General features: G+C 38.9%; 1 protein-coding gene across 4 annotated transcripts in view; it reads left to right on the top strand.

Annotated features, from left to right (window-relative positions):
• LOC114652314 (folliculin-interacting protein 2-like) overlaps window positions 1-27,201 on the top strand; it is a 129,988-nt gene that overhangs the window by 60,656 nt on the left and 42,131 nt on the right. For 3 of the 4 annotated variants that reach the window (XM_028802651.2, XM_028802652.2, XM_028802654.2), the window contains exons 3-9: window positions 5,690-5,827; window positions 5,910-6,010; window positions 7,660-7,731; window positions 11,254-11,354; window positions 11,456-11,545; window positions 23,625-23,696; window positions 26,672-26,807. In XM_028802651.2, coding sequence (XP_028658484.2) covers window positions 5,690-5,827; window positions 5,910-6,010; window positions 7,660-7,731; window positions 11,254-11,354; window positions 11,456-11,545; window positions 23,625-23,696; window positions 26,672-26,807 — 710 coding nt within the window. The remainder of the gene's footprint in view (window positions 1-5,689; window positions 5,828-5,909; window positions 6,011-7,659; window positions 7,732-11,253; window positions 11,355-11,455; window positions 11,546-23,624; window positions 23,697-26,671; window positions 26,808-27,201) is intronic. The other variant, XM_028802653.2, reaches the window with a different exon arrangement.

Here is a 27,201-nt window from a genome sequence, read left to right as displayed (position 1 = left end):
TCACTGAGTAATAATTTCTGTTTGTTTGCGCACTTGTTGTTTGAGACTTTCGAATTTTATTACTTCCATTATCTCTAACCTGCTGTGCATGTGTATCATGAGACTTGCTTCTAAAGGTTGTAAGTATGACGTGACTTGTCCGTCTTGCGGGACGTGAAAGTGTCTCTCTGTCTCTCTTCCAAAGATCACATCTCGTTGCAGGAAAAAAGTCTTGTATCGATTTTGTTTTTTTGTTTTTTTTGTTTTTTTTTTTATAATAGAGAGATAAGATTAAAAACCTTGTTACCACAGTTTATCATTTTACCTGACATTTTCAAATGAGATTATGAATCTTTTGACTGTTTTAAACTCACGCACTGTGCTGCACTGCATCACATTAGTTAGCTCTTCTGTCTCACTGCCTTACGGACTGATCATTGTTTGTGCAGGATTGACGTGTTATCCCATTCATCTTCCAGTTTTTTCCCCTGATTCATGCCAGAAGTAAACACCTCTCTAATTAAAGATGTAGATGTACGTGAACACGGAGGTGTATGTGAGTGTGCCCTGGCCTGCAGAGCACAGATAGCCCGACTAGTACTGATTTCCTGATGCAGCCAGATTGTACTTCATTTGATTTGATTTGTGAGTGTCAAGGGTTCACAAAATAGATGGATGGGAACACAACTAAATATTTCTAAAAAAAAAAAAAATTCAAACAGTAATGCAGTAATATACTGTGTTTATGAAAAAAAAATATTCTCTCCCCCCTTTGGAAGCTGTAAATTGTATTGCTGTACAACACTGAAGCAACATTGAAGACTTTAATTTGGCTTTTTTATATTGATTAACAGAAGAAAGACTCTTTAATGTCAGAGTGAAAACTGACCTGTGCAAAGTGGTTTAAATGAATTACAAATCTAAAACACAAAATATTTTGAGAGCATAAGTATTCATCCTCTTTAAGTCAGTATTTAGCAGATGCCCCTTTTGCAACCATGACAATCTTGAGTCTGCACAGATCTCTCTCTCTGTCTGCAAATGTTTTCTCCTCCATTCTTCTTTACAAAACAATTTCTGTCAGGTGGCATGGGGATCATGAATGAACAGCCTGTTTTTAAGTCCAACAACAAATTCCCAATTGGATTTGGATATGGACACTGACTCAGCCACTCCAGGACATTAACATTGTTGTTTTTAAGCCATTGCTGCGATAGCTAAGACTTTAGGCTTAGATCATTTTCCCTTCTACCCTGACACGCCATTCCAGAGGCCTTTTGTAGAGAAACATCTCTACTGCATGATGCTGCCACCACCATGCTTCATGGTTGGGGATGGTGTGTTTTGATACTCTGTAGTGTTTAACTTATGACAAACATGGTCTTTAGTCTAATGGCCAAAAAGTCAATTTTGGTCTCTTTCAGACTTCAGAGTCTTCCATGTGCCTTGTGGCAAACTCCGACTGATATTAAATTTCGTTGTTAGCCACATTCCTGTAAAGCTGTGACTAGTGAAGCATTCGGGCAGCCATTCTTGTATGCACAGTCTCTCCAGTCTTAGCCAGTGAACCCAGGGCTGTGGAGTCGGTAGCAATTATTGGTTAATTGGAGTCAGAGTTGGTAAAAATGTAGCAAATCTGGCTCTGACTAAATGTAAACTGTAGTGCGTTAAAATTTCCAACTTCACAAATGCTAACTTAATTACTAACTGTTGTTTTTTCTAGCATTTTTGTAACAATAGTCTCTGTTTAATCTTGTAAGTTTTGTCTTTTGTGTAATGTTACTCAGTGTTTGTAACTTTTTTTAATAAATATTATATAAAAGCCACAACAGCATCGCTACAGCCTTTAAACCCAAACTTTTACCACATTCGGGTCCTAAAAAGTAGCCTGATGATTCACATTGCGACTGCCTTGTATATTGCTTACTTTCCAGTCAATGTAGTAAATGTATTGGTCTAATTGCAAAAAGAGGAGTCAGAGACAGAGTTTGTGGTACTATAAATGAATTCAAAATTCTTTTTGTCATATTTACAGTTATACAAGTGAAGTCAACAACAACAACAACATCATTTATTTATATAGCACATTTTCATACAAATAATGTAGCTCAAAGTGCTTTACATGATGAAGAAAAGAGAAATAAAAGACAAAGTAAGAATTAGAATAAGACAACACTAATTAACACAGAATAAGAGTAAGGTCCGATGGCCAGGGAGGACAGAAAAAACAAAAAAACTCCAGACGGCTGGAGAGAAAAAATAAAATCTGCAGGGGTACCGAGACCATGAGACCACCCAGCCCCCTCTGGACATTCTACCTAACATAAATTAAACAGTCCTGTTTGTATTTAGGGTTCTCATGGAAGGACTTGATGATGATGGTCATGTAGACTTCTGGCTTTTAATCCATCAGTGTAGGAACATCATGGTGCTTTGATTAGGTGGTGGTGGTGGTGCAGGTCGCCACCACAGAAAACCGGGGAAAGAAACAGAAGAGAGAGTAGAGCCACCATGAATAGTTATTTTAATTAATTGAATATACAGAGCATCAGGATTAAACTAAAATATAGTTATGAGAAGGCCATGTTAAAATGATGTGTTTTCAGCAGTTTTTTAAAGTGCTCCACTGTATTAGCCTGGCGAATTCCTATTGGCAGGCTATTCCAGATTTTAGGTGCATAACAGTAGAAGGCCGCCTCACCACTTCTTTTAAGTTTAGCTCTTAGAATTCAAAGCAGACACTCATTTGCGGATCTAAGGTTACGATTTGGAATATAAGATGTCAGACATTCCGATATATAAAATGGAGCGAGATTATTTAAGGCTTTGTAAACCATAAGCAGTCTTTTAAAGTCAATTCTGAATGACACAGGTAACCCATGTAGTGACATCAAAACTGGAGAGATGTGCTCGGATTTTCTTTTCCTGGTAAGGATTCTAGCAGCTGCATTCTGCACTAGTTGCAAACAATTTGTCTTTTTTGGGTAGTCCTGAGAGGAGTGCGTTACAGTAATCTAGTTTACTGAAAACAAAAGCGTGAACTAATTTTTCAGCATCTTTCAATGATATAAGAGGTCTAACTTTTGCTATGTTTCTTAAGTGAAAAAAATGCTGTCCTAGTGATCTGATTAATATGCAATTTAAAATTCAGGTTACAGTCAACAGTTACCCCTAAATTCTTTACCTCCATCTTGACTTTTAATCCTAATGCATCAAGTTTATTTCTAATAACCTCATTATATCCATTATTGCCAATCACTAAAATTTCTGTTTTTTCTTTATTTAGCTTTACTATTCATCCATTTAGAAACACAAGTAAGACATTGTTAGTGAAACAACAGAGTCGGGGTCGTCAGGCGCTATTGATGAATACAGCTGTGTGTCATCAGCATAGCTGTGGTAGCTCACTTTGTGCCCCGAGATAATCTGACCTAATGGAAGCATGTAAATCAAAAGGAGCAGCGGACCCAGGATAGAGCCTTGTGGAACACCATATAGAATATCATGCGTCTTTGAGTTGTAATTACCACAACTAACAAAGAATTTTCTCCCTGCCAGGTAGGACTCAAACCAATTTAAGACACTGCCAGAGAGGCCCACCCATTGACTAATGTGATTTCTAAGAATATTGTGATCAATGGTGTCAAATGCGGCACTCAAATCTAAGAGGATGAGAACAGATAAATGGCCTCTGTCTGCATTTACCCGCAAGTCATTTACTACTTTAACGAGTGCAGTTTCTGTGCTGTGATTTGTTCTAAAACCTGACTGAAATTTATCAAGAATAGCATGTTTATTGAGGTGGTCATTTAGCTGCATAATGGCTGCCTTCTCTAGAATTTTACTTAAAGGTAGGTTAGAGATGGGTCTAAAATTTTCAAAAGCAGAGGAGTCAAGATTATTTTTCTTGAGTAGGGGTTTAACTACAGCAGTCTTAAGACAGTCTGGGAAGACCCCCATATCTAATTAAGAGTTTACTTTGTCAAGAATACTATCAATTTCCACACCCGATACTTCTTTGAATAAACTTGTTGGTATTGGTTCAAGGACGCAGGTGGAGGGTCTCAGTTGAGAAATTATTTTATGTAAATCAGGTAAATCTATCCTGGTGAAAGAATTTAATTTGTTTATAACGGAGTACTAAGGCTTAGGAGGATCCGCAGTGTTGGGGAGATATACTATGTTATTTCTAATATCATTAATTTTTTGATTGAAAAATACAGCAATAGCCTCACAAGTTTCACTGGAAGTACTTAGGAGGCATTCCTTTGAGTTACCTGGGTTTAGCAGACGATCAATCGTAGAGAATAAGACTCTGGGATTACAAGCATTGTTATTTATAATCTTAGAGAAATAGCAGCGCCTCTCAAGACGGACTGTGTTATTGTATTCTGTTATTTTAACTTTTAATATTTCATAGTGGATAATTAGTTTAGTTTTTCTCCATTTACACTCAGCTCTATGGCATGTTCTCTTTAAATCAGACACACTTTGGGTCTTCCATGGTATAACAATGCTAGAAGATTTTTTAATTGTCTATCAGGTGCAACTATGTCAACAGCAGCTCTCACCTTAGTATTAAATTTTTCCACCTTACTATTTACATTATCCTCACTATTGTAGTTATCACTATAAACGGACTGATTGCTTAGAATGTTTGTAAATTTTAAAGCTGTTGATGAATCAAAGAAGCGTTTTTTTTAACAATATGCTTCTCATGAATGTTTTCTATCAATATTTCTATATTTAATAGTAAAAGAAAATGGTCTGATAGGCCAATATCAATGATCTGCTTTACATCAGAGTTGGCGGTACCATAAATTGAGGAGTCAGAGTCGGCTGTACTCTAAATTGATTCAAGATTATTTTTTTGTCGCATACACAGTTATACAAGTGAAGTCGGAGTCAACAGGTACCATAAATTGAGAAGCTGGAGTAGGCAGTACCATAAATGGAGGAGTAGAGTCGAGGGTTTTGTGTACTTAATCCACAGCCCTGACTCTAGTTTGTGACTTCTTCAGAGTTCTCACAAGTCTGTTGGTGGCCTCCATCACTAGTTGTCCTCTTTCTTGTTTGTTCCATTTTTGTGGATGTTCTGCTTTAGGCAAATTTACGGTGGTACCATACCCTTTCAGTTACTTAACTAATTGATTTAACTAGATTCTAAGGGGTATTCAGTGACTCGGATATTTTCTTGTCTTCATCCCCTGACTTGAGCTTTTCAGTCCCCTTTTCACAGAGTTGCTTAGAGTTTTCTTTTGTCTTCATTGTGTAGGTTAGGCTAGCATACTGACTCACCAAGAGCTGGACTTTCCAGATTCAGGCGCATTTATACTATAATCAATTAAAACCCCTGAGAGATCATTTCCATTGAACTAATTATGTGAATTCTAAAAGCATTTGGCTGCACCAATGTTGATTTAGGGGTGTCATAAATCATTTTGTGTTTGATAATAATGATTAATTTAGATCATTTTGCAGAGATCTCTTTTCAGTTTGACATTAAAGTCTTTTCTTGTTGATTAGTGTCAAAAAAGCCAAATTACATCTAGTGTGATTTTATGTTGTGTGACAATGAAATGTGAAAACTTCCAAGGGGTGAAAATGAATACTTATAGGTTCTGTACATCTTGCCAAGAAAAAGAAGAACTTCTCAAGAAATTCCTTTCAGTGAAAGATAAACATCTTGTTTGTTTTTTGTTGTATTCAGAGAAATGCAGAAGATTTGCAGACAAAAATATATGCAAAATGCTGTCAGACCAACAGGAGCGGAGCCTGCACCATCACCATGCAGGGCGCCTCCATGCCCCGGACGGCTAGTGAAGCTGAACAGGTGCCAAGATATCAGGTAAAAACAAACTTTGGTCCCTGCTGTGCTTGTGTTGCACTACTGTAGAACTGTGTTCACAAGATGTTTTGCTTTGATTCAGTATACTCGGCCTGCTTCTGATGTCAACATGCTGGGTGAAATGATGTTCGGGTCAGTGGCAATGAGGTACAGAGGCTCCACATTAAAGATCCATTATATTCGGTAAGTAGGTTTCTTTTTTTCTTTTCATTTACTAGAGTACAAGTTGAGAAATGATAAGAAAATAATACAGTGGAACCTTGGTTCACGAACGTCTCGTAATACGTACAAATCGGTTTACGACCAAAAAGTTTGCCAAACTTTTGCATCTGTTCACGACCACACACAAACTTTATAGGTTTCAAGGCAGCCGCTTGACGTTGATGGGCAGATGGCCTCACCTTTTGGGGGACCAACACAACACAACACACACGGAACACAACAGAATACACATGGATATAAAGAAACCCAATAATCAGTACTGTTAACATACAATGCGAACATAATTAGCATAAAAACAGCTTTTGATCCCTAGCCACCTGGCTGAAACACAGCACATACATTGATCTTAATTCGAGGAAGAGTTGGGATCTTTGCATATGCATTGAGGATACTTCTGGAATCTTCTACAGCTGGATGCACACTATGTTACAGAATAAATTATGTTACCATACTTGATGTTAGATTTCTATGACTGTGCCATTTCCATTTAAAAGGTTTAATTGGAATTTTAAAAATACTCGGTGTTGGTTTCACTTTATCGGAAGGTGGGGTGCCAGACATTTGAGCATTATGTTTATGAATGAACAACAGCTGCTTACCTTATTGTGTGAAGCTGGAGCCTGTCCCTGCAACACTGAGCACAAAACAGCAAGCGACGGTAGACACAGTGTCAGTCCTTCTGATACTTCCTTCATAAAAATGAATGGTATTAAACTTTATTAATCCTATGGGGAAATTCAAATGCATACATGAGCAGAAACATAAAAACAAGAATACAAACTCACAGGACAGATAATACAGTGAATCAATAGACAGATAAATAAATTAAAATAAACTTAATAAGTACATCGGGTGGAAGCATTGAATTGCTAGATAACAGTGGCTTTAAACTGAGAATAGCTGTATAGGCCATACATACTTTTGAAACGTGCTTAGGCTGAAGTTTCTGAGAAAGATTTGGAAAGATTGTCAAAAAACAAAAACCTCAGCTGAAAGGAATCCATAAATCTAAAGCTGATGTCACACTGTATGAGTTATAGTCATTGAGAATGCCCGACTTTGTCGACTGCAGTTGCCAGGCAATGTTTAAATGACTGGAAATTGCTGGTAATGTCACATTTAGAGACTAAGTGCTGACCAGAAATGTGCTGCCTGAAGGAACTGGTGCTGTTTGAAGGGCTAACAGTTCTGGTGGGTACCTTGGCCTATTTTTGTGTTTTCTTTTTTCCATTCTGCTCTGGTACATAAAACGCAAAACTTCAGATAGACAAGCTTCTCTTCTGTTTGAGGTCCAAAACAAACCGCTTTCCTTATTTGTCATTGCTGAGTTACATACATTGTACTCGTGGATGTGTGTTCATTGGTTGTAAGGTCTCATGCACCTATTTGATTTTGTCAGGACGAGTCATGGACTAGTTGGAGTGAGTCCACTGGGCATATCACAGGAGTGTACTTCCTACTGTCCCCGAGTCACTAAAATTGTAAATGAAGGCTACAACTGAATGTCTCTGGAAAAGTCGTGTAATGTGACAGAGCCTTAATTTATGCAGTTTGCTGTCTCTTGTGTATATATATATATGATTATCTTTCAATTTTTCTCTCCTTTTTAGCTCTCCTCCTCAGCTGATGATAAGTAAAGTGTTCTCTGCTAGAATTGGCAGCACATGCGGAAGTACAACCACGTAAGACCTATTAAACAAATCTTTATGCCTTTAGCCGAATCTATTGCATGCTGTAAGTCCTCAAAGTCTATAAGTAGTTCACTTCATAAAATACAGTAAATTTGTTAAATTTAGTACTGTGTGGTCAGAGCTGAAAAATTATTTATTTGTTAAATTATTTTTGAAAAAGTTAGTGAAAGGGGATTAATTTTAAATGTACAGCTAACTATTCCCTGAGGAATACTCCACCCAAACATAATCATTTTTATTTGTAATTTACTTCATATCATTCATAGTGATACCAGATTTTTTTTAACCTCATGTTTTCATGCAGAACGAACATAACAAAGTTTCTGATAGAAAAGCCATCTATTATGATCGGCACTGGACAACATTAAGCAATATCAAAAACATCCATGAATAAAATCTCACATTACTGGTGTTGTATAATTCACATGTCAGTTTATTCAATTGTATGCTCATTACTCACAATGTTGGTTTTACAGTCATTTGCCCAAAATGCCTCACATATTTTTAGATAGATATATAGAACTTTATTTGTCCCCCGGGGAGGATTTGTCTTTTTACAGAAACTCTTTAAATAAATAAATACATAGTAGCTAGGCAAATAAGTAAGTAAATAATTAAATATATACAAACTTTGATCTGAATAGCACACTAGAATGACTATACAGTAATCCCTCCTCCATCGCGGGGGTTGCGTTCCAGAACCCCCCGCAAAAGGTGAAAATCCGCGAAGTAGAAACCATATGTTTATATGGTTATTTTTATATTGTCATGCTTGGGTCACAGATTTGCACAGAAACACAGGAGGTTGTAGAGAGACAGGAACGTTATTCAAACACTGCAAACAAACATTTGTCTCTTTTTCAAAAGTTTAAACTGTGCTCCATGACAAGACAGAGATGACTGTTCCGTCTCACAATTAAAAGAATGCAAACATATCTTCCTCTTCAAAGGAGTGCGCGTCAGAGAGAGAGAGAGAGAGAACAAAGCAAACAGTTAAAAATCAATAGGGCTGTTTGGCTTTTAAGTATGCGAAGCACCTCGGCACAAAGCTGTTGAAGGCAGCAGCTCACACCCCCTCCGTCAGGAGCAGAGAAAAACAAACAATCAAAAATCAATACGTGACCTTCGAGCTTTTAAGTATGCGAAGCAGCTGCACAGAAGGGAGCAACGTGAAGATAACCTTTCAGCATTTTTAGACGAGCGTCCTTATCATCTAGGTGTGCGAACAGCCCCCCTGCTCAATCCCCCTACGTCAGGATCAGAGAAAGTCAGTGCAAGAGAGAGAGAGAGAAAAGTAAGTTGGGTAGCTTCTCAGCCATCTGCCAATATCGTCCCTTGTATGAAATCAACTGGGCAAACCAACTGAGGAAGCATGCACCAGAAATTAAAAGACCCATTGTCCGCAGAAATCCGCGAACCAGCAAAAAATCCGCGATATATATTTAAATATGCTTACATATAAAATCCGCGATAGAGTGAAGCCACGAAAGGCGAAGCGCGATATAGCGAGGGATTACTGTAAAGGAAGAAAAATTCAAAAGAAAAAAAAGGTCTGACTTAGCTGTCATAGTTCCAGTGAAGCATTATGCAGATGTATTGCTGGTGGTATAAAGGAGCCCCCAGCCACATTTCTTGACACGCTTCTGCTGAACAACTCATTGGCTGAAAGTCCTCAGCGTTGGAGTGTCAGAGGCAGGATGTGCAGCATTGTTCATAATGGCACTCAGTTTTATTTAGTTCTCTCCTTTACTACTAACTGTAGGAGGTCCAGAGTGCACCCGGTAACTGAGCTTGCCATTTTAATTAGCTTGTTGATTCGGTGGGCCTCTCTTGAAGTGATGTTGCCAGCCTAGCACAACACAGTGTAGAAATTCACACTGGCCATCACTGAGTTATAGAAGGTGTGAAGGATGTCACTTCCCACATAAATAAACACCTCCGGTATACATGGTTGTGAATTCAAAGTGACTAAACATTTGAATTGAAGGCTCACAATCCCATGTGAATTAATTGATCAAGAGACCAGCCCTTTAGCAGCTTATTCATTGGCTAACATTGCACTTCACGTGATATCAATAATAAAGGTGCACAGAGAGAGGAGTACAAATGAAGATTAAAAGTAAAAACAAAGCAAGTGAAAACATCAGGAAGAAAGTGTGCCTCATACTTGTTCATATCCAAGATGCTTCGACAATCAGAAGGTCAGTTCACTCATGGAGTTTCATAGACTTGCCACTAAATAATCCTGAGGTACTCCATAATAACAGGAGGCATGACTTATGTTATTTCATGCCTGCACACATCATAAGAGCAATTTTCAGAAATGTTGTGTTTTTTTTTTTTTTTTAGTAATCTTTTCGTAAAAAAACATACAGTATATTTGGGATGTTGTAAACATACCACTGGATGACTTAGATAGAACTTTATTTGTCCCTAGGGGGAAATTTAGCTGTTTACAGAAGCTCTTTAAATAAATAAAATCATAAATAGATAGATAAATGATTAAAAAGGAAGAAAATTTAAAAATGAAAGAAAAGAAAACTTTTGACTTATCTGTCAGTGTCACAGTGAGGCATTATGCAGGTGTATTGCTGGTGGTATAAAGAAGATCTCATTGCGTTTCTTGACACACTTCTGCTGAATAATTTGTTGAATAAGCTTGGTGTGTCACAGAGAGGATGTGCAGCATTGTTCATAATGGCACTCAGTTTTGTTTTAATTCTATCCTGTGCTACGACCTCCAGGGGGGTCCAGAGCGTGTCCCATAACTGAGCCTGCCCTTTTAATCAGTTTGTTAATTTGGTGGGCCTCTCTTGATGTGAGGTTACCAGCCCAGCACATCACAGTGTAGAAAATCGCACTGACCATCACAGAGTTGTAGAAGATGTGAAGGATGTCACTTTCCACATTAAAGGAGCACATTCCATGCTCTACCCTTTCTTCTCCAGTTCCTCAGTGTTATGAGACCAGTCCGACCTGTCATTGACATGGACCTCCTTTATATCCACTCCATGAACAGTGTCCAGACATAGAGGCTCTGTGGTGCTCAAATATATTTTATGTGACATAAGTTACATAAGATTTTATAATGGACCTTTTGATATTGTTTGCTGTTGTCCAGTGTTAAGTCATACGTCTGGAAATTGCCCCCTTGTTAATGAACAGTATTTTACCAAAACTACATATATTTGAGACAGTTTGCTAGTGGAAACATAACATTGTGAGCCTATGACTGGATGACTTGACATGATTATGTGACATGAGTAACAGGAGACTTTTTTCATGGACGTTTTGATATTATTTGCTGCTATTCATCATGGGTCACAATAGACTTCTATTGTATCAGAAACATTGTGGTCTCCATTCTGCGTATAAACGTGACATTAAAAAATGTTCTCAACCATCGTTAAAAACTACATGGGGTAATATGTAAAAAAAAAAATAATAGTTTTTTGGAGGGTGTATGCCTTTAAGGAAATCTTGTATTTTTAAGTGTGTTGCTTGTCTGTTCAGGTTGCAGGACAGCTTTGAATACATCAACCAAGAATACAATATTGGGAAGTCGTGTCCCAGTCAGAATGGTTTGGGACCCTATCGCAATGGAAGCAGCATAGGTAAAGTTTTAAAACTGTAATAATAAAATGTATGGACTCCATTTATTTTTCAGTTCCAGTCCATGTTGTCTTTGAATTCTTTGCCTCTTGTGCATTTGCAGGTCTCTTGCAGCTTTGCAGTAACAAACTTCTGCCCAGAGTCTCTGATGTTCATCCTCTCTGGCTCATTCGGAGTGCCTCTTTCTTTGCAGGTCTGTGCGGAATGCTGAATCCAGTGTGGCCCACACAACACGGGGAATGCTTCCTTACTACTGGCATGAGCCCTGTTAGAACAAATCCTAATTTAGAAACAGAGGGTGCCTAGCATTGACTTAATAGAAGTCAAAATTCTGAATTATTTTCTTTCATACTAAATATCACCAAAAAAAGAAATAAAGACTTTCCATTTCATTTAATGTTACACAATGTGGTTCACTCCATGTTAAACTTAAACAAAAATACATTTTTTGTTTGATGTTATTTTAAAGTAGATACTTCAGCTATTGCATTCACTTATTATGCCAGTGAGGTCTGCAGAAGGAAACAAACATGTATTGCTTTGGGCATTGTGTTAAATTCAACACCCTAAAGAAAACTCAGTAGAACATCATAGATTTAGAGCTGATTCAATCATTTAAAAATGTGTAACAGCTCTGTGCCATGGATTATGCAACACAGCTTAGTGATCTGCTGCACAACAATAATATCAAGAGCCATGAATGAGCACAGTCTGCTTTATGCTACTGTACAGTTTCCATTTTGTTTTGTTTTTTTAACCCATCCATACTTAATAGCCAGAGTGATGTATTTGATTACAAACACTTTTTAGTTATTATAAATTGTTAGGTTCTATATTCTAACTGGCCACTTTATTAGGTACACCTTGCTAGTACTGGGTTGGACCCCCCTTTGGCTTCAGAACTGCCATAATTCTTTGTGGCCTAGATTCAACAAGGTGCTGGTAACAGTCCTGTGGGATTTTAGTCCATATTGACATGATAGCATCACGCACTTGCTGCACATTTATTGGCTGCACGTCCATGATGCTAATCTCCTGATCCATCACATCTCAAAGTTGCTCTATTGGATTAGAGATCTGGTGACTGTGGAGACCATTTGAGTACAGTGAAGTCATTATCATGTTCAAGAAACCAGTTTGAGATGATTTGAGCTTTGTGACATGCTGCGTTATTCTGGTGGACGTGGCCATCAGAAGATGGGTACACTGTGGTCATAAAGGGAGGATCGACTTGGTCAGCAACAATACTCAGGTAGACTGTGGCATTTAAGCAATACTCATTTGGTAGTAAGGGGCCCAAAGTATGCCAAGAAAATATCCCCCACACCATTACACCAACACCACCAGGCTGTACCGTTGATACAAGGCAGGATGGGCCCATGCTTTCATGTTGTTGATGCCAAATTATGGCCCTACCGTCCAAATGTCACAGCAGAAATTGAGACTCATCAGGCCAGACAAAATTTTTCCATTTTCCTGTTGTCCCGTATGAATTGTAGCCTCAGTTGCCTGTTTTTAGCTGGCAGGAGTGACACCCGGTGTGGTCTCCTGCTGCTGTAGCCCATATGCTTCAAAGTTTGATGTTTTGTGCTTTCAGAGATGCTCTACTGCATACCTCATTTATAACGAGTGGTTATTTCAGTTATTGTTGCCTTTCAGCTCAAGCCTGTCTGGCCATTTTCCTCTGACCTGTGGCATCAGTAAGGTATTTTCGTCCAGAGAACTGCCATTCACTGGTTATCTTCTCTTTTCCAGACCACTCTCTGTAAACCCTGGAGATGGTTGTGCAAGAAAATCCCAGTAGATCAGCAGCTTCTGAAATATTCCGACCAGCCCGTTAGGCACCAACAACTATGCCACATTCAGAGTCACTTCAATCACCTTCCTCCCCATTCTGATGCTCAGTTTGAACTTCAGCAGGTCATATTGACAATGTCTACTGGCCTAAATGCATTGAGTGGCTTCCATGTGATTGGCTGGTTAGATATTTGTGTTAAGAAGCAGTTGAACAGGTGTACCTAATGAAGTGTCTGGTGAGTGTACATGTAAGCTTCAGTTTTTAAGTAAAATATTTAAAAAAAGCAAACCGATACACAGTGCCATGCATACGCGCCCTCTGATTTCTACCAGATTGATTGGTGTAAGATTTTCATAGGTTGCACATTGCTCTTACTCTTTGCTGTGTCTGACTTTTTCCCTTTTCTGCTCATTGTTTATGCTCTATATCATGAAATTGTGGCTGTTACAAGTACCTTTAATGACATAAGTAGCAACCCAAGGGTGCTTCAGTTCAGCTGGGGGGGGGGCCCGCAGTGGCTTTCGTTTTTTTGTTCCAAATCAGTTGTTTAATTAGAGGCCGGTCCATGCTAATAAAAAAATATATTTAATTTTATGGCTTATTCGCTTTTTTCATTCTGACACATTAGTTTATTTCTTATATTTTAGATTTTGCCTTTGCTGTGATGTCATTAAAATGATTTGCAGCCAGGAGTAGATTAATAATTCTGTCATTCATTTTTTTCTCAATATTTGATACTTCTTATAATAATAACAATAATAGTAGTAATAATTCTTTATATTTATATAGTGCTAGCATACTTAAAGTACTTTAGATAGTGAGTGGGAAGCCACTTCAACCACCACTAATGTGTAGCACCCACACGGATGATGCAATGGCAGCCATTTGTGCACCAGTAAGCTCATCACACATTAGCTGTTAAATAGCGAAGAAGTGAGAGAGAGAGACAATTAGGGACAGGGAATAATTTGGGGGCCAGAATGACTAGGACGTGGTGGGTGATTTAGCCTGGAAATCAGGATACAAACTACTCTTTAGCAGTGCACTGGGGCATTGGGATCCACATTCAGACCACAGGGTTAGCGCCCACTGCTGGCTTCACCAACACCTCTTCCAGCAACAGCCCAAGGTTTTCCTGGTTGGTCTCCCATCCAAGCACGGGCTGGGCCTGATCATGCTTCGCTTCAGGTGGATGACCTCTTCTGAATTGCAGGTGTTATGGCTTGATGAACACACAGGTATAAATGGGACCAAGTCAGATGGTAATTGCTGGTCCCCTTATCATTTGTGCCTCACTATTAATTGGCAGCTAGTTAAAGAAACAAGAAGTAATTAAAAATACTGAAAGCACCCATTTAAGACTTAAAGAAACAGAGTAAGGTTGGGAACCTTAACAAGGCAGTTAACTAAAATGAGACCCTATAAGAATGCATGAGCAGCAGTTTCTTCAGCACCAAACAGATGGCTTCAAATGAAGCAGTTAGGTTGGAACAAAATCTATACCTAACTCCAGTGGCCTGTTTCAGCCTGTGCCACCCCAAAAAGGATTTAAACATCAAAATTTCACAAACTGCCCCAAAAGAGTTCATTAACCCTTGGTTTCTATTTTATCCAGTTTATTTTTGGTAAACGCTCTTAACTGAGTGCAGAAGGAGAGCACAGTGACAAGTTTATAGGTACAATGCAAGTGTAAATTTTATAAATTGCTAAGTACATATTCACAATATTCATAAAGACTCAGGAAGGTAAAGTAGTTTAAAACTGATTAACGTCAATGGAAACCAGCAATATCTTTCAATTAATTAATTGTTAATCTATGGCCAGGTGATAGTGGAGGACAGAAAAACAAAATTTAAGTTAGCAGCATCACTGGAGAACAACCTCTGGGGTGTCCATAGTTAATTGTAAGAGAACGTCAGATACAGTCACAGTCCTGGAGACCTCTGCCAACTAAGTGCCCCTTGGGGACAAAACACACAAGCCATAAGGAAATGTAAAGGGACAGTACACAGTTAACACAATTGCAATTGAAACCAGCAGAAATAACACTAGAATCCCTGAAGCCTACAAAAAAAATCGTAATCCTGGCCCACCTTAAATCCCTTCTCACCTCTACATCTGCGTCTTTTGTTTTGTAAATGTGTCGATCAGCATAACCAGCCTGCTATCCCACCCCCCCTTGACGGAGGTCAACTCGGGCAAAAAGCTTTCCCAGCTCAAGCCAAGGCTCCTTATCTGCATGTGAGGTGCCTGAAGTTGTGTAGGGTAAATAATACAGTATATCGTTATTTGGAATACATGCATTGCATGTGTGTTCTGTGTCTACAAAGATCTGGGTAAATGTAGGATGAAAGGAAATGCTGAACACATACTTAAAACAGAAACTTTTTCCATATTATGCTAATAATGACAAGAAGTGTATAATGTGTGAAGATGTTAGTCCAAATATCAAATAAATATATGCACTTTTATTCAAGAATATAACCAAAGGGGAAAAAAAGCATTTGATTTACTTGTTGCTATCAATGAGTTAAAAACCCAAGCTCAAATGTCAATTGACAGGGAGTTTACACGTATTCTTGAATGGTGCAGAGGTGCTGCCTTATAACCTAAAGGTCCGGGGTTCAGCACCAGGTGCTCTGCATTTTCAGTAGTAAGCTGCTATTATTTTTATTATTATTATTATTACTTTAATATAATACAGACTCGAATCAAATGTATGTTTTTAACACCCAGTGTAAATTTTGGCTGCTTGTAAAAGTTAGCGCTTGTTTTTTTATTATTCAGTTTTGTACTCTCTGTGACGTTCAAGTGGTGCAACGAACTTGCCTCTCCCTCTCTGAGTTGATTGGCATTTATCTCCATTCTTTTCACAAGAGCAGCGATGACCACAACTATGACTGATACCTGTTCAGAACCATTTGTTGTACTGGAAATCCCGTCCTGTGACCGCTATCAGACTGGACAGAGGACCGCAACAACATACAGCTTCTTCACAGCGCTTTCGCTGGCTAATACATTGTTGCACACATGAAATGCATGTATTCCAAATAACGATATACTGTGTTATCTACCCTACACAACTTCAGGCACCTCACACGCAGATAAGGAGCCTTGACTTGAGCTGGGAGAACTTTTTGCCCGAGCTGAGCTCCATCAAGGTGGGGGATGGGACAGCAGGCTGCTTGTGCTGATCGACACAATTACAAATCAAAAGACGCTGAAGGAGAGGTGCAAAGGGATTTAAGCTGGGCCGGGATTTTGGGTTTTTTCATAGGCTTCAGGGAATCTAGTGTTAAAGAAATGAGAAATAACTCAACATTAAAACATAAAATGCACATCATTTCACACAAACACATAAAATACTTCAGATATCTATGGGCAAAATAATTGGTTTTGTCTTTTTGAGAATTTTAGTTTAATAAAAAAAAGTTTGAATGTGGTTTTTGACTATTACTTGCAGTGCAATCTTTTAAAAACATTTGTAATTTGAATATATTTTGTTTATAGTAACTCACAAACCTACATTTTGTCAGTCCCCCAGTTCTCCCATACTCCCTTGTTCTGAGACCACCAGCACTGCACATTAAGACGTCATGGGATTTCCATGATTGTGTAGATCCCTACTGCCTGAAGAAATGAACCTGCAATGATATTATCTTTAAAATGATTTTTAACGTATTCCTAATTTTAAAATTGTATTTATATTCATTATGACCCTCAGTTAAAAAATTCATCATTTCGGTAGATGTACAGTGAATCAGTTCTGAATAGCATGAAATTTGGTCATTTAATCCTCTCTTACATTTCTAAGTCCATAATTCAATGTGTAGCCTTGCTGATGTGCTTTTCCAGTTTATCCTTTCTTATTATCAAGAATCTGAAACATATGTTTTGTTAATAAGAGTTGTAAAAATGAGCTGAAATGGGAAAGGTCTTGTATTTAATCCAATTCTGTTTCATTTTTATTCAAACTGAAGTTTCAATCAAGTCATTCTTTTTTTAAAGTGTTAGTCCGTTGATTACTGAACCAGATGTGTCGTCAGATCACACGCATATTCTAACATCTTGTGGTTGGTTTTGCTTCTGATGAAATTTTCAAGTGTGTTATGTGAAGTTTTATAAACTGTGGCAGAGTTTAAAGCTGTTCTGTACCTCTCAGTAAGACATTTTAACCTGCAATTCACCCATGCTAACTGAAAATGGCACAGTTTGAGTTCATTTTATTTAGAATGAGTTATGAGGATGTGCCAGCACTAGGGGGTTTGTGGGCTATTTACCAATATTCTGTTAATCAAGTGGGCTGTACTCAGCCTGTGTGTACTGAATTATTTCTAATATAGTTTAAAGAACTACTAAAAGAAATAGCAATAAAATATAAAACACTGGGAAAAGAAGTATGATTAAATACAGGCAAAGAGAAAAAATAGCACAATCTGCACGATTCATCACAGGAGTTGTGAACTGGTAAAAACAGCCATCTGAGAAAATCAAATAAAGCATTGTCATGAACTTAAAAATACAGATTTCAGTTCTTTTTATATATTGAATCTACACTTACTATACAAACCTAGAATCCTGTAGACATTTTGAAACCAAATATAATTAAAGCAGATTTATTGTATATAACTATTGATTCTTTTTAGGGCAGCATGGCAGCACATGTATCTAGTGCCCTTGGTTAAAATTCTGCTCGTTCTTGTTGTCTGTGAAGAGTTTGCATGTTCTTTTCCAGTCACCATGCATTTTCTGTCAAGCATTACAGTTTTTCTCCCATGTCCCCTAAGACTTGATGGGTAGGTTAACTGATTAGGTGTGTCAGAGGACTGTTACCTACCTTGTGCCCAATGCTGCCAGAGCAGGCTTTGCCCACCTCTCCCCTCGTCACATCTGCCCCATACACCAGCCCCCGACCAACCCCCCACCCCCCCCACCCCCCCACCCACCATGGGTCCCTCCAGTCATTGCAGGTATTACTCAATCTTTGAAAAGCACTATCGTATACGGTCCATCCAGAAAGTATTCACAGCGCATCACTTTTTCCACATTTTGTTATGTTACAGCCTTATTCCAAAATGGGTTAAGTTTATATTTTTCCTGAGAATTCTACACACAACACCCCATAATGACAACGTGAAAAAAGTTTACTTGAGGTTTTTGCAAGTTTATTAAAAATAAAAAAAAACGAGAAATCCCATGTACATAAGTATTCACAGCCTTTGCTCAATACTTTGTCGATGCACCTTTGGCAGCAATTACAGCCTCAAGACTTTTTGAATATGAAGCCACATGCTTGGCACACCTATCCTTGGACAGTTTCGCCCATTCCTCTTTGCAGCACCTCTCAAGCTCCATCAGGTTGGATGGGAAGCGTCGGTGCACAGCCATTTTAAGATCTCTCCAGAGATGTTCAATCTGATTCAAGTCTGCGCTCTGACTGGGCCACTCAAGGACATTCACAGAGTTGTCCTGAAGCCACTCCTTTGATATCTTGGCTGTGTGCTTAGGGTCGTTGTCCTGCTGAAAGATGAACTGTCACCCCAGTCTCAGGTCAAGAGCGCTCTGGAGCAGGTTTTCATCCAGGATGTCTCTGTACATTGCTGCAGCCATCTTTCCCTTTATCCTGACTAGTCTCCCAGTCCCCACAGCATGATGCTGCCACCACCATGCTTCACTATAGGGATGGTATTGGCCTGGTGATGAGCGGTGCCTGGTTTCCTCCAAACGTGACGCCTGGCATTCACACCAAAGAGTTGAATCTTTGTCTCATCAGACCAGAGAATTTTCTTTCTCATGGTCTGAGAGTCCTTCAGGTGCCTTTTGGCAAACTCCAGGTGGGCTGCCATGTGCCTTTTACTAAGGAGTGGCTTCCGTCTGGCCACTCTACCATACAGGCCTGATTGGTGGATTGCTGCAGAGATGGTTGTCCTTCTGGAAGGTTCTCCTCTCTCCACAGAGGACCTCTGGAGCTCTGACAGAGTGACCATCGGGTTCTTGGTCACCTCCCTGACTAAGGCCCTTCTCCTCCGATCGCTCAGTTTAGATGGCCGGCCAGCTCTAGGAAGAGTCCTGGTGGTTTTGAACTTCTTCCACTTATGGATGATGGAGGCCACTGTGCTCAATGGGACCTTCAAAGCAGCAGAAATTTTTCTGTAACCTTCCCCAGATTTGTGCCTCGAGACAATCCTGTCTCGGGGGTCTACAGACAATTCCTTTGACTTCATGCTTGGTTTGTGCTCTGACATGAACTGTCAACTGTGGGACCTTATATAGACAGGTGTGTGCCTTTCCAAATCATGTCCAGTCAACTGAATTTACCACAGGTGGACTCCAATTAAGCTGCAGAAACATCTCAAGGATGATCAGGGGAAACAGGATGCAGCTGAGCTCAATTTTGAGCTTCATGGCAAAGGCTGTGAATACTTATGTACATGTGCTTTCACAATTTTTTTTATTTTTAATAAATTTGCAAAAATCTCAAGTAAACTTTTTTCACGTTGTCATTATGGAGTGTTGTGTGTAGAATTCTGAGGAAAAAAATGAATTTAATCCATTTTGAAATAAGGCAATAACATAACAAAATGTGGAAAAAGTCAGATCTTGAAACCTGAAAAATCGATTATAAAATCAGACCCCGACTTATACGCCCGTTCAAAATTGCGACACTTAAATTTTTTTTTTTCCATTTTCTTGCCTCCTCCAATCTCACATCAGTTTCTCAGACACATCGAATTTTGTTGCAGCAGCGCAATTACCAATTTCTTTCGCCATTTCTACGATGTTTAATTTAAAACCAGCTTCATATTTTCTTCTGATCGAACAATCCATTGTAGATAAGGGATAAAGGTGTATGAGATACAAAAAGCACAAAACAGTGCAAACATTGCTTCAGAATAGTTCGGGTATTACTGTGTGGTCACATAGGCACAATAACATAGAAGAAAAAAGCAGTGTGTGCTCCGTGGTTACTCTCTTAGGTGGGCGTTAGCATATCATAATCTCTTGGACCAATAGCGTGAGTTTTCCGCATTCGACTTATACTATCGACATTATAATATACCGGAAATTATACAGTTAAATCAAGTCCTGACTTATCCATAGGAGAACTTATCCGCAAGTACATGTATATACATTAACTGGCTATAGACTCTTTAATTTAGTGTGTTAAAAAATAGTTACCTGACAAATCACATACATTCAGTGGATTCAGAAATTATTAATACCCTGTCACTTTCTGCACACTGTCTTGTGTTGTAGATTTAATTTTACATGGATACATTTGCCAGTTTAGCTCATCAGTTTACACTCAATAATTCATATTGACAAAATGTAAACCTGTTTTCCGGAAGGTTTTCAACACGAAAATGGTGACCCCACCAAAATGCCATTGAAAATTATCAGTAGGCGTTGTTTCATAATCTAAAGAGGAAAATGTGTGAAAAAAAACTGAAAATGATGACACTTCAGCTCTGGCTGTGTTCAGTTTCCTCAATGTGTGCACACCCATTATTTTTTTTTTTTGTACCATCTAAAGGGGTACATACAGCATTGAACTCTGCACAGGCCTGCCTACTAACAGCACTAGCCTTGAGAGTGTGTGTGTGTGTGTGATGCTGCTTGACATGACATGGGCGTGCTGGTAAGTAAAAAGTTGATGGTTCATCTGCTTACTATTTTTGATGTTTTGTTAAAGAAATGAGCTAAAGAGAGTCTGCGTTTGGGTACGGTATTTTATACATGACAACAGCTTGTCAGCATTTTGTAAGTGTGTGGAGAAAGAGTTGTACAATAAATGACCTGCCAGTAGGTAATTTGTTTGTGATTTTCAGGTAATGAAGTTTTGTGTAATCAGGATGCCTTTGTCAAATAATAAAACTTTGGCATAACAGTGTTCTGCAGTACAAGAATAGACATCTTTCTATGAGTTATATCTTTATATCCACCTTAATAAAAAGGACAAGTTCCTCCGTGTCTGTCTCTGTCCCCATCTAATTGCTAGGTCTCAGTCATTCCAAAGAGATGGCACACATCACAAACATTTTTACTAAGAAAATGCATTGAATTTGTAAATCCAATGGATGGTGCATCACAAACATGAACACTGCATGAATCCCACACCACATGGCATATAACAGAGACATATGCATCGCATGGTACACTGCAAACCTTAACGTTGAGGTCTGTGTTTGTTACTTTGATTTCAATCCTTCTTAAATGGCTAGCACAGCTTGTGTGTGTGTGTGTGTATGTATACTGTATATAGAGTATACTGTGTGTATAATTTGACTTTGAGGAGCTTTTTTTGTGAACGAGAGCAATGCTATACGGGGGGATCAAGGATTTTCTCTTACAGTGTTGAGTGTTTTGAAATTCAGTCCATTTATGTGTGACATGGGCCCATATGGGCCCCGCCAGAGGGGGCTGGGCGGTCTCATGGTCTGGAACCCCTACAGATTTTATTTTTTCTCTCCAGCCGTCTGGAGTTTTTTTGTTTTTTTCTGTACCCCCTGGCCATTGGACCTTACTCTTACTCTATGTTAATTAATGTTGTCTTATTTTAATTCTTACTTTGTCTTCTGTTTTTCTTCTCTTCATCATGTAAAGCACTTTGAGCTACATTATTTGTATGAAAATGTGCTATATAAATTAATGTTGTTGTTGTATTCTTGGATTCCTGTTATTAGTGTTGGCTTGCAGGGGCAGCTGTGACCTGGTGTTCTTACAAGTGATCTGCCCCCCTCACCTGAAAGTGTTTTCCAAGGGCAGCGGAGGTGATTCGGAAAGTTTTTACAGCCTGAGGCTTAAAATTGAATTGAACTGAATTTTATTACCTGGCAATGTAGTTGCTAGAAATTTCCCTTGGTGATACAATATACATAAATATATCAAAATTGAAATAAGAAATGGCCGGTGGTGTAATTTTCAGTTTTGTAATTTATTCTAGCTGTCAAATTAGAAGTTGTAATCACAGAACTGCATCCGAAAGAAACTCAATGTCTAAATGCCATCCCATTGAAAATGCACTTTATCAATTTCAGGGTTGAAGGAAATGTCCCAATGCCCCACTGGAAATAAATGAATTGAAGCAGGCAGTAAAATTACATTTCTCTACAGACAACCTTCCTCCCACAACCAAACTGAAAACATTTAATAAATTCCCAGATCTTATACAATATGTCAAGAACTGAGTACTTGACCCATTTGGAGTGAACTGTGAACCAGCCAACTGAACATTAGCTGCCTGCATCCTGGATTGTACGAGTCTGTGAAGTGTTCCGCATTCACATTTTCTCATTATTCTGTACACTTAACCAAAGTAAATACAATTAACAGCACAATGTACAATACATGTCACCATCCCAACATTATTTACATTTGTACAGAATAGAAATAATTGTACAGAAACACAAATCTATATGATAATTTGACAATGCTGAAATCCACTCATGCCCACTAATTATATAATGTCCTCCATGTCATCTGTTCCCACTACTATGTAGGGTTGGTGTGCCTGGTCAACCCTCTCCAAACAGCTTGGTCCTGCACTTCCTCTCCAGTCAGACCCTTTTCCTTCAGATCTTCTTTTACTTTATCCATCCCCCTCCTCTTTGGCCTCCATCACTTTCTCTTCCCCAGGACTTCCATTCCCATCACTCCTTTGCCCAGATATTCATTATCTTTCCTCATCACATGTCCATACCACCTCAACCTACCTTCCAGTACTTTCATAGGTGTCTCTTCTTCATTTGATGTACTTCTGATTGTTTCATATAGTAAAAATTTTGAGATCAGGACAAAACAAACATGAATCAGAGACAGAGTTTAACGAGAGTGACTTTAGTAGGAAAGAACTTCTTTATGTATGTAGTAGTTCTTGCTTTTAGTGACCGGTAACATTCCTGTAACATTAATAACTGCAGGTTATGCATACCCAGGTGAGTGTTGTCTATTTTCCACCAAGTTTCTTGACCCAAGATGTACACAAGCCCTCTACAGAGCCCAGCTTCAGGACCCACAATCCTTTCTGCTGTCCAAATGACACTAGTTTGTTTTGAGTGAACTGATGTACTGCCTTATCAGACAGTTATGGAGAAAGTGAGGATACTTTTAATGATGGCTCGATAAAACTGAACCAGCGCTAATCGGGACAAGTTAAACTTTTTACTTTGTGGAGGAAACCTATACAGTGCTAGGCTCTCTTTATAAGAAAAGTAAAGTTTTTATTCCAGCACAGATTGTGAGTGGTAATGTTGCTGAGAAAATGTGTGTGTGTATATGTATGTATATGTGTGTATATGTGTATATATATATATATATATATATATATATATATAGATATAGATATAATATGGACTTTTCCCTATTCGAAATCCAAAATGCATGTGGGTGCTGTGATGGATTCATTTTCTCCAAGTAAGTTTAGTATTTGGCACAAAATGTTCTTTATCTCATCATTGGTCTGTCCATTCCACAGCCCACAGCACTCCTGTTGACATGCCAAGCCGTGGACAGAATGAGGACAGAGACAGCGGGATTGCTCGGTCAGGTAAGAAATCTGATATTTTTGAAATTGAAAGTCTTTTTTATATTTATTTTATATGCTTGTATATATATACAGTCATATGAAAAAGTTTGGGAACCCCTCTTAATTCTTTGGATTTTTGTTTATCATTGGCTGAGCTTTCAAAGTACAGTTTATTTTTGTATAGCCCAAAATCACAGAGCAAGTGCCACAGTGGGCTTTAACAGGCGCTGCCTCTTGACAGCCCTCCAGCCTTGACTCTCTAAGAAGACAAGGAAAAACTCCCAAAAAAAAACCTAGTAGGGAAAAAAATGGAAGAAACCTTGGGAAAGGCAGTTCAAAGAGAGACCCCTTTCCAGGTAGGTTGGACGTGCAGTGGGTGTCAAAAGAAGGGGGTCAATACAATACAATACACAGAACAGAACAAATCCTCAATAAAAAAATACAATTTTTTTTTAGAAGTACGGAGCAGAATTTAACAGTAGATGATATCACATAATAAGATTTAGATAATTTTAGACTCCTGGAGACCTCATCCACCAAGCTGCCTCCCCCATTTGGCCATTCCACGCCTGAAACAGTGTTGGGCCAGCCAATCCAAAGAAAAGACCCCTCTTTCTCACGATTCCTGCGATCCTCCATCAGGGATGACTTTACCTTAGGCAGGCAAAACAACTTGACTGGTGGGCCTTGGCACCAAGTGCCACATTTGAGTACCGAGAAGAAAAGTAGCAACTTCCTTTTAATATATGACATGCCTTATGGAAACAGTTGTATTTCAGCAGTGACATTAAATTTATTGGATTAACAGAAAATATGCAATATGCATCATAACAAAATTAGACAGGTGCATAAATTTGGGCACCCCAACAGAGATATGACATCAATACTTAGTTGAGCCTCCTTTTGCTAATCTAACAGCCTCTAGACGCTGTCCTCCTATAGCCTTTGATGAGTGTCTGGATTCTGGATGGAGGTATTTTTGACCATTCTTCATACAAAATCTCTCCAGTTCAGTTAAATTTGATGGCTGCCGAAAATGGACAGCCTGCTTTAAATCATCCCATAGATTTTCAATGATGTTCAAATCCGGGGACTGTGATGGACATTCCAGAACAGTATACTTCTCCTTCTGCATGAATGCCTTTGTAGATTTCGAACTGTGTTTTGGGCCATTGTCTTCTTGGAATATCCAACCCCTGCGTAACTACAACTTTGTGACTGATGCTTGAACATTATCCTGAAGAATTTGTTGATACTGGGTTGAATTCGTCTGACCCTCAACTTTAACAAGGGCCCCAGTCCCTGAACTACCAACACAGCCCCACAGCATGATGGAACCTCCACCAAATTTGACAGTAGGTAGCAGGTGTTTTTCTTGGAATGTGGTGTTCTTCTTCCGCCATTCAAAGCCCTTTTTGTTATGACCAAATAACTCAATTTTTGTCTCGTAAGTCCAAAGCACTTTGTTCCTAAATGAATCTGGCTTGTCTAAATGAGCATTTGCATACAACAAGTGACTATTTGTGGTGTGAGTGCAGAAAGGGCTTCTTTCTCATCACCCTGCCATACGGATGTTCTTTGTGCAAATTGCGCTGAATTGTAGAACGATGTACAGATACACCATCTGCAGCAAGATATTCTTGCAGGTCTTTGGAGGTGATCTGTGGGTTGTCTGTAACCATTCTCACAATCCTGCTCATATGCCGCTCCTGTATTTTTCTTGGCCTGCCAGACCTGCTGGGTTTAACAGCAACTGTGCCTGTGGCCTTCCATTTCCTGATTCAATTCCTTACAGTTGAAACTGACAGCTTAAGCCTCTGAGATAGCTTTTTGTAGCCTTCCCCTAAACCAGGAGACTGAACAATCTTTGTTTTCAGATCTTTTGAGAATTGCTTTGAGGATCCCATGCTGTCACTCTTCAGAGGAGAGTCAAAGGGAAGGAAGCACAACTTGCAATTGACCACCTTAAATACCTTTATATCTTATGATTGGACACACCTGTCTATGAAGTTCAAGGCTTAATGAACTCATCCCACCAATTTGGTGTTGTAAGTAATCAGCATTGAGCAGTGACAGGCATTCAAATCAGCAAAATTACAAGGGGACCGACATTTTTGCCCATCCAGTTTTTCACATTTGATTTAATTTCATACAACTAAATACTGCGTCACTAAAAATCTTTGTTCGGAAAACACCGCAGTACTCAGAAAGACATACCACTGTTATCTTTTTTGTTGGAAGTAAATTATTATGCAGGCTGAGAGGGTTTCCCAAACTTTTTCATATGATTGTGTATATACCAATGCACCTAACCTGCATGTCTTTGGACTGTGGGACGAAACTGGAGCACCCGGAGGAAACCCACGCAGACACATGCAAATTCCACGCAGGGAGGACCCGGTAAGCGAACCCAGGTCTCCTTACTGCGATGCAGTAGTGCTGCTATTGTGCCACTGTGCATATGTATATATATATGTATGTATAGTATACAGTATGTGCCTATATATGTATATACAGTATATGTGTGTGTGTGTGTGTGTGCACTTGCAGGATTTCCTCATTTATTACTGGTATGTAGGGTACCCCCTAGAAATATTTCTATCTATTTACATATTTAGCCAATAAAATACAGTCCTGAGTTATTAGATTTCCATTATAAACTGGGGGTGTTCTTGCCTCTTAAGCACCATGATGTATTGTTTGTTATTTTTATGTTAATATCATAAATGTGAATCTGTTTACGACCATAAATAACAGAATTAGGATTAGAAAGTTTTTATTGTCTTTGTATTTACAACGAAATTACCATTGCCACTCCAACTGGGTACAAAAAACAAAAATGACACTACTGTTCGTGAAACCAATGTTACAACACATAATACAAGCAAAAAAAAAGTTAATTAAATAAAAATATTTAAATAGGAAATAATTAGATTAGCCAGTGCATCATTTGGCTGTATATTGTTTGATATTTCATCTGTTCTTCATTTCTTCAGCCTCACTCAGCAGCCTTCTCGTCACACCATTCCCATCGCCTAGCAATTCCTTCTCCAGCAGCTGTGCCAGCAGTTACAAGCGCCGCTGGCTACGCAGTCAGACCACTAGCCTGGAGAACGGCGTGGTTCCGAGATGGTGAGTGGCACTATCCCAGGACACAGCTAACAGCCAAAAGAAGATTGATACTGCCAAGTAGTATCTGCTGTACACCTGACATGTCTTGTAGATAGATAGATAGTACTTCAGTTGTCCCAAGGAGACCTCCAGGGGGTTTATAATTCATCCAATACCTAAGCGTAGCTTTTTACTTAGCTTGTTGATTCAGTGGGCCTCTCTTGAAGTGATGTTGACAACCCAGCACACCACAGTGTAGAAAATCACACTGGCCATCACAGAGTTGTAGAAGTTGTGAAGGATGGCACTACACACAATAAACTAACACAGTCTCCTAAGAAAGAGAAACCATCTGCTCTGCTCTTTCTTGTATAGTTCTGTATTTTCAGACCAGTCCAGCCTGTCATTGATATGG

The sequence above is a fragment of the Erpetoichthys calabaricus genome, chromosome 5 (genome assembly GCF_900747795.2).
Source record: "Erpetoichthys calabaricus chromosome 5, fErpCal1.3, whole genome shotgun sequence".
Lineage (NCBI taxonomy): Eukaryota > Metazoa > Chordata > Cladistia > Polypteriformes > Polypteridae > Erpetoichthys > Erpetoichthys calabaricus.
The sequence above is the reverse complement of the archived record's forward strand: the minus strand, read 5'-3'. Positions and strand labels throughout refer to the sequence as shown.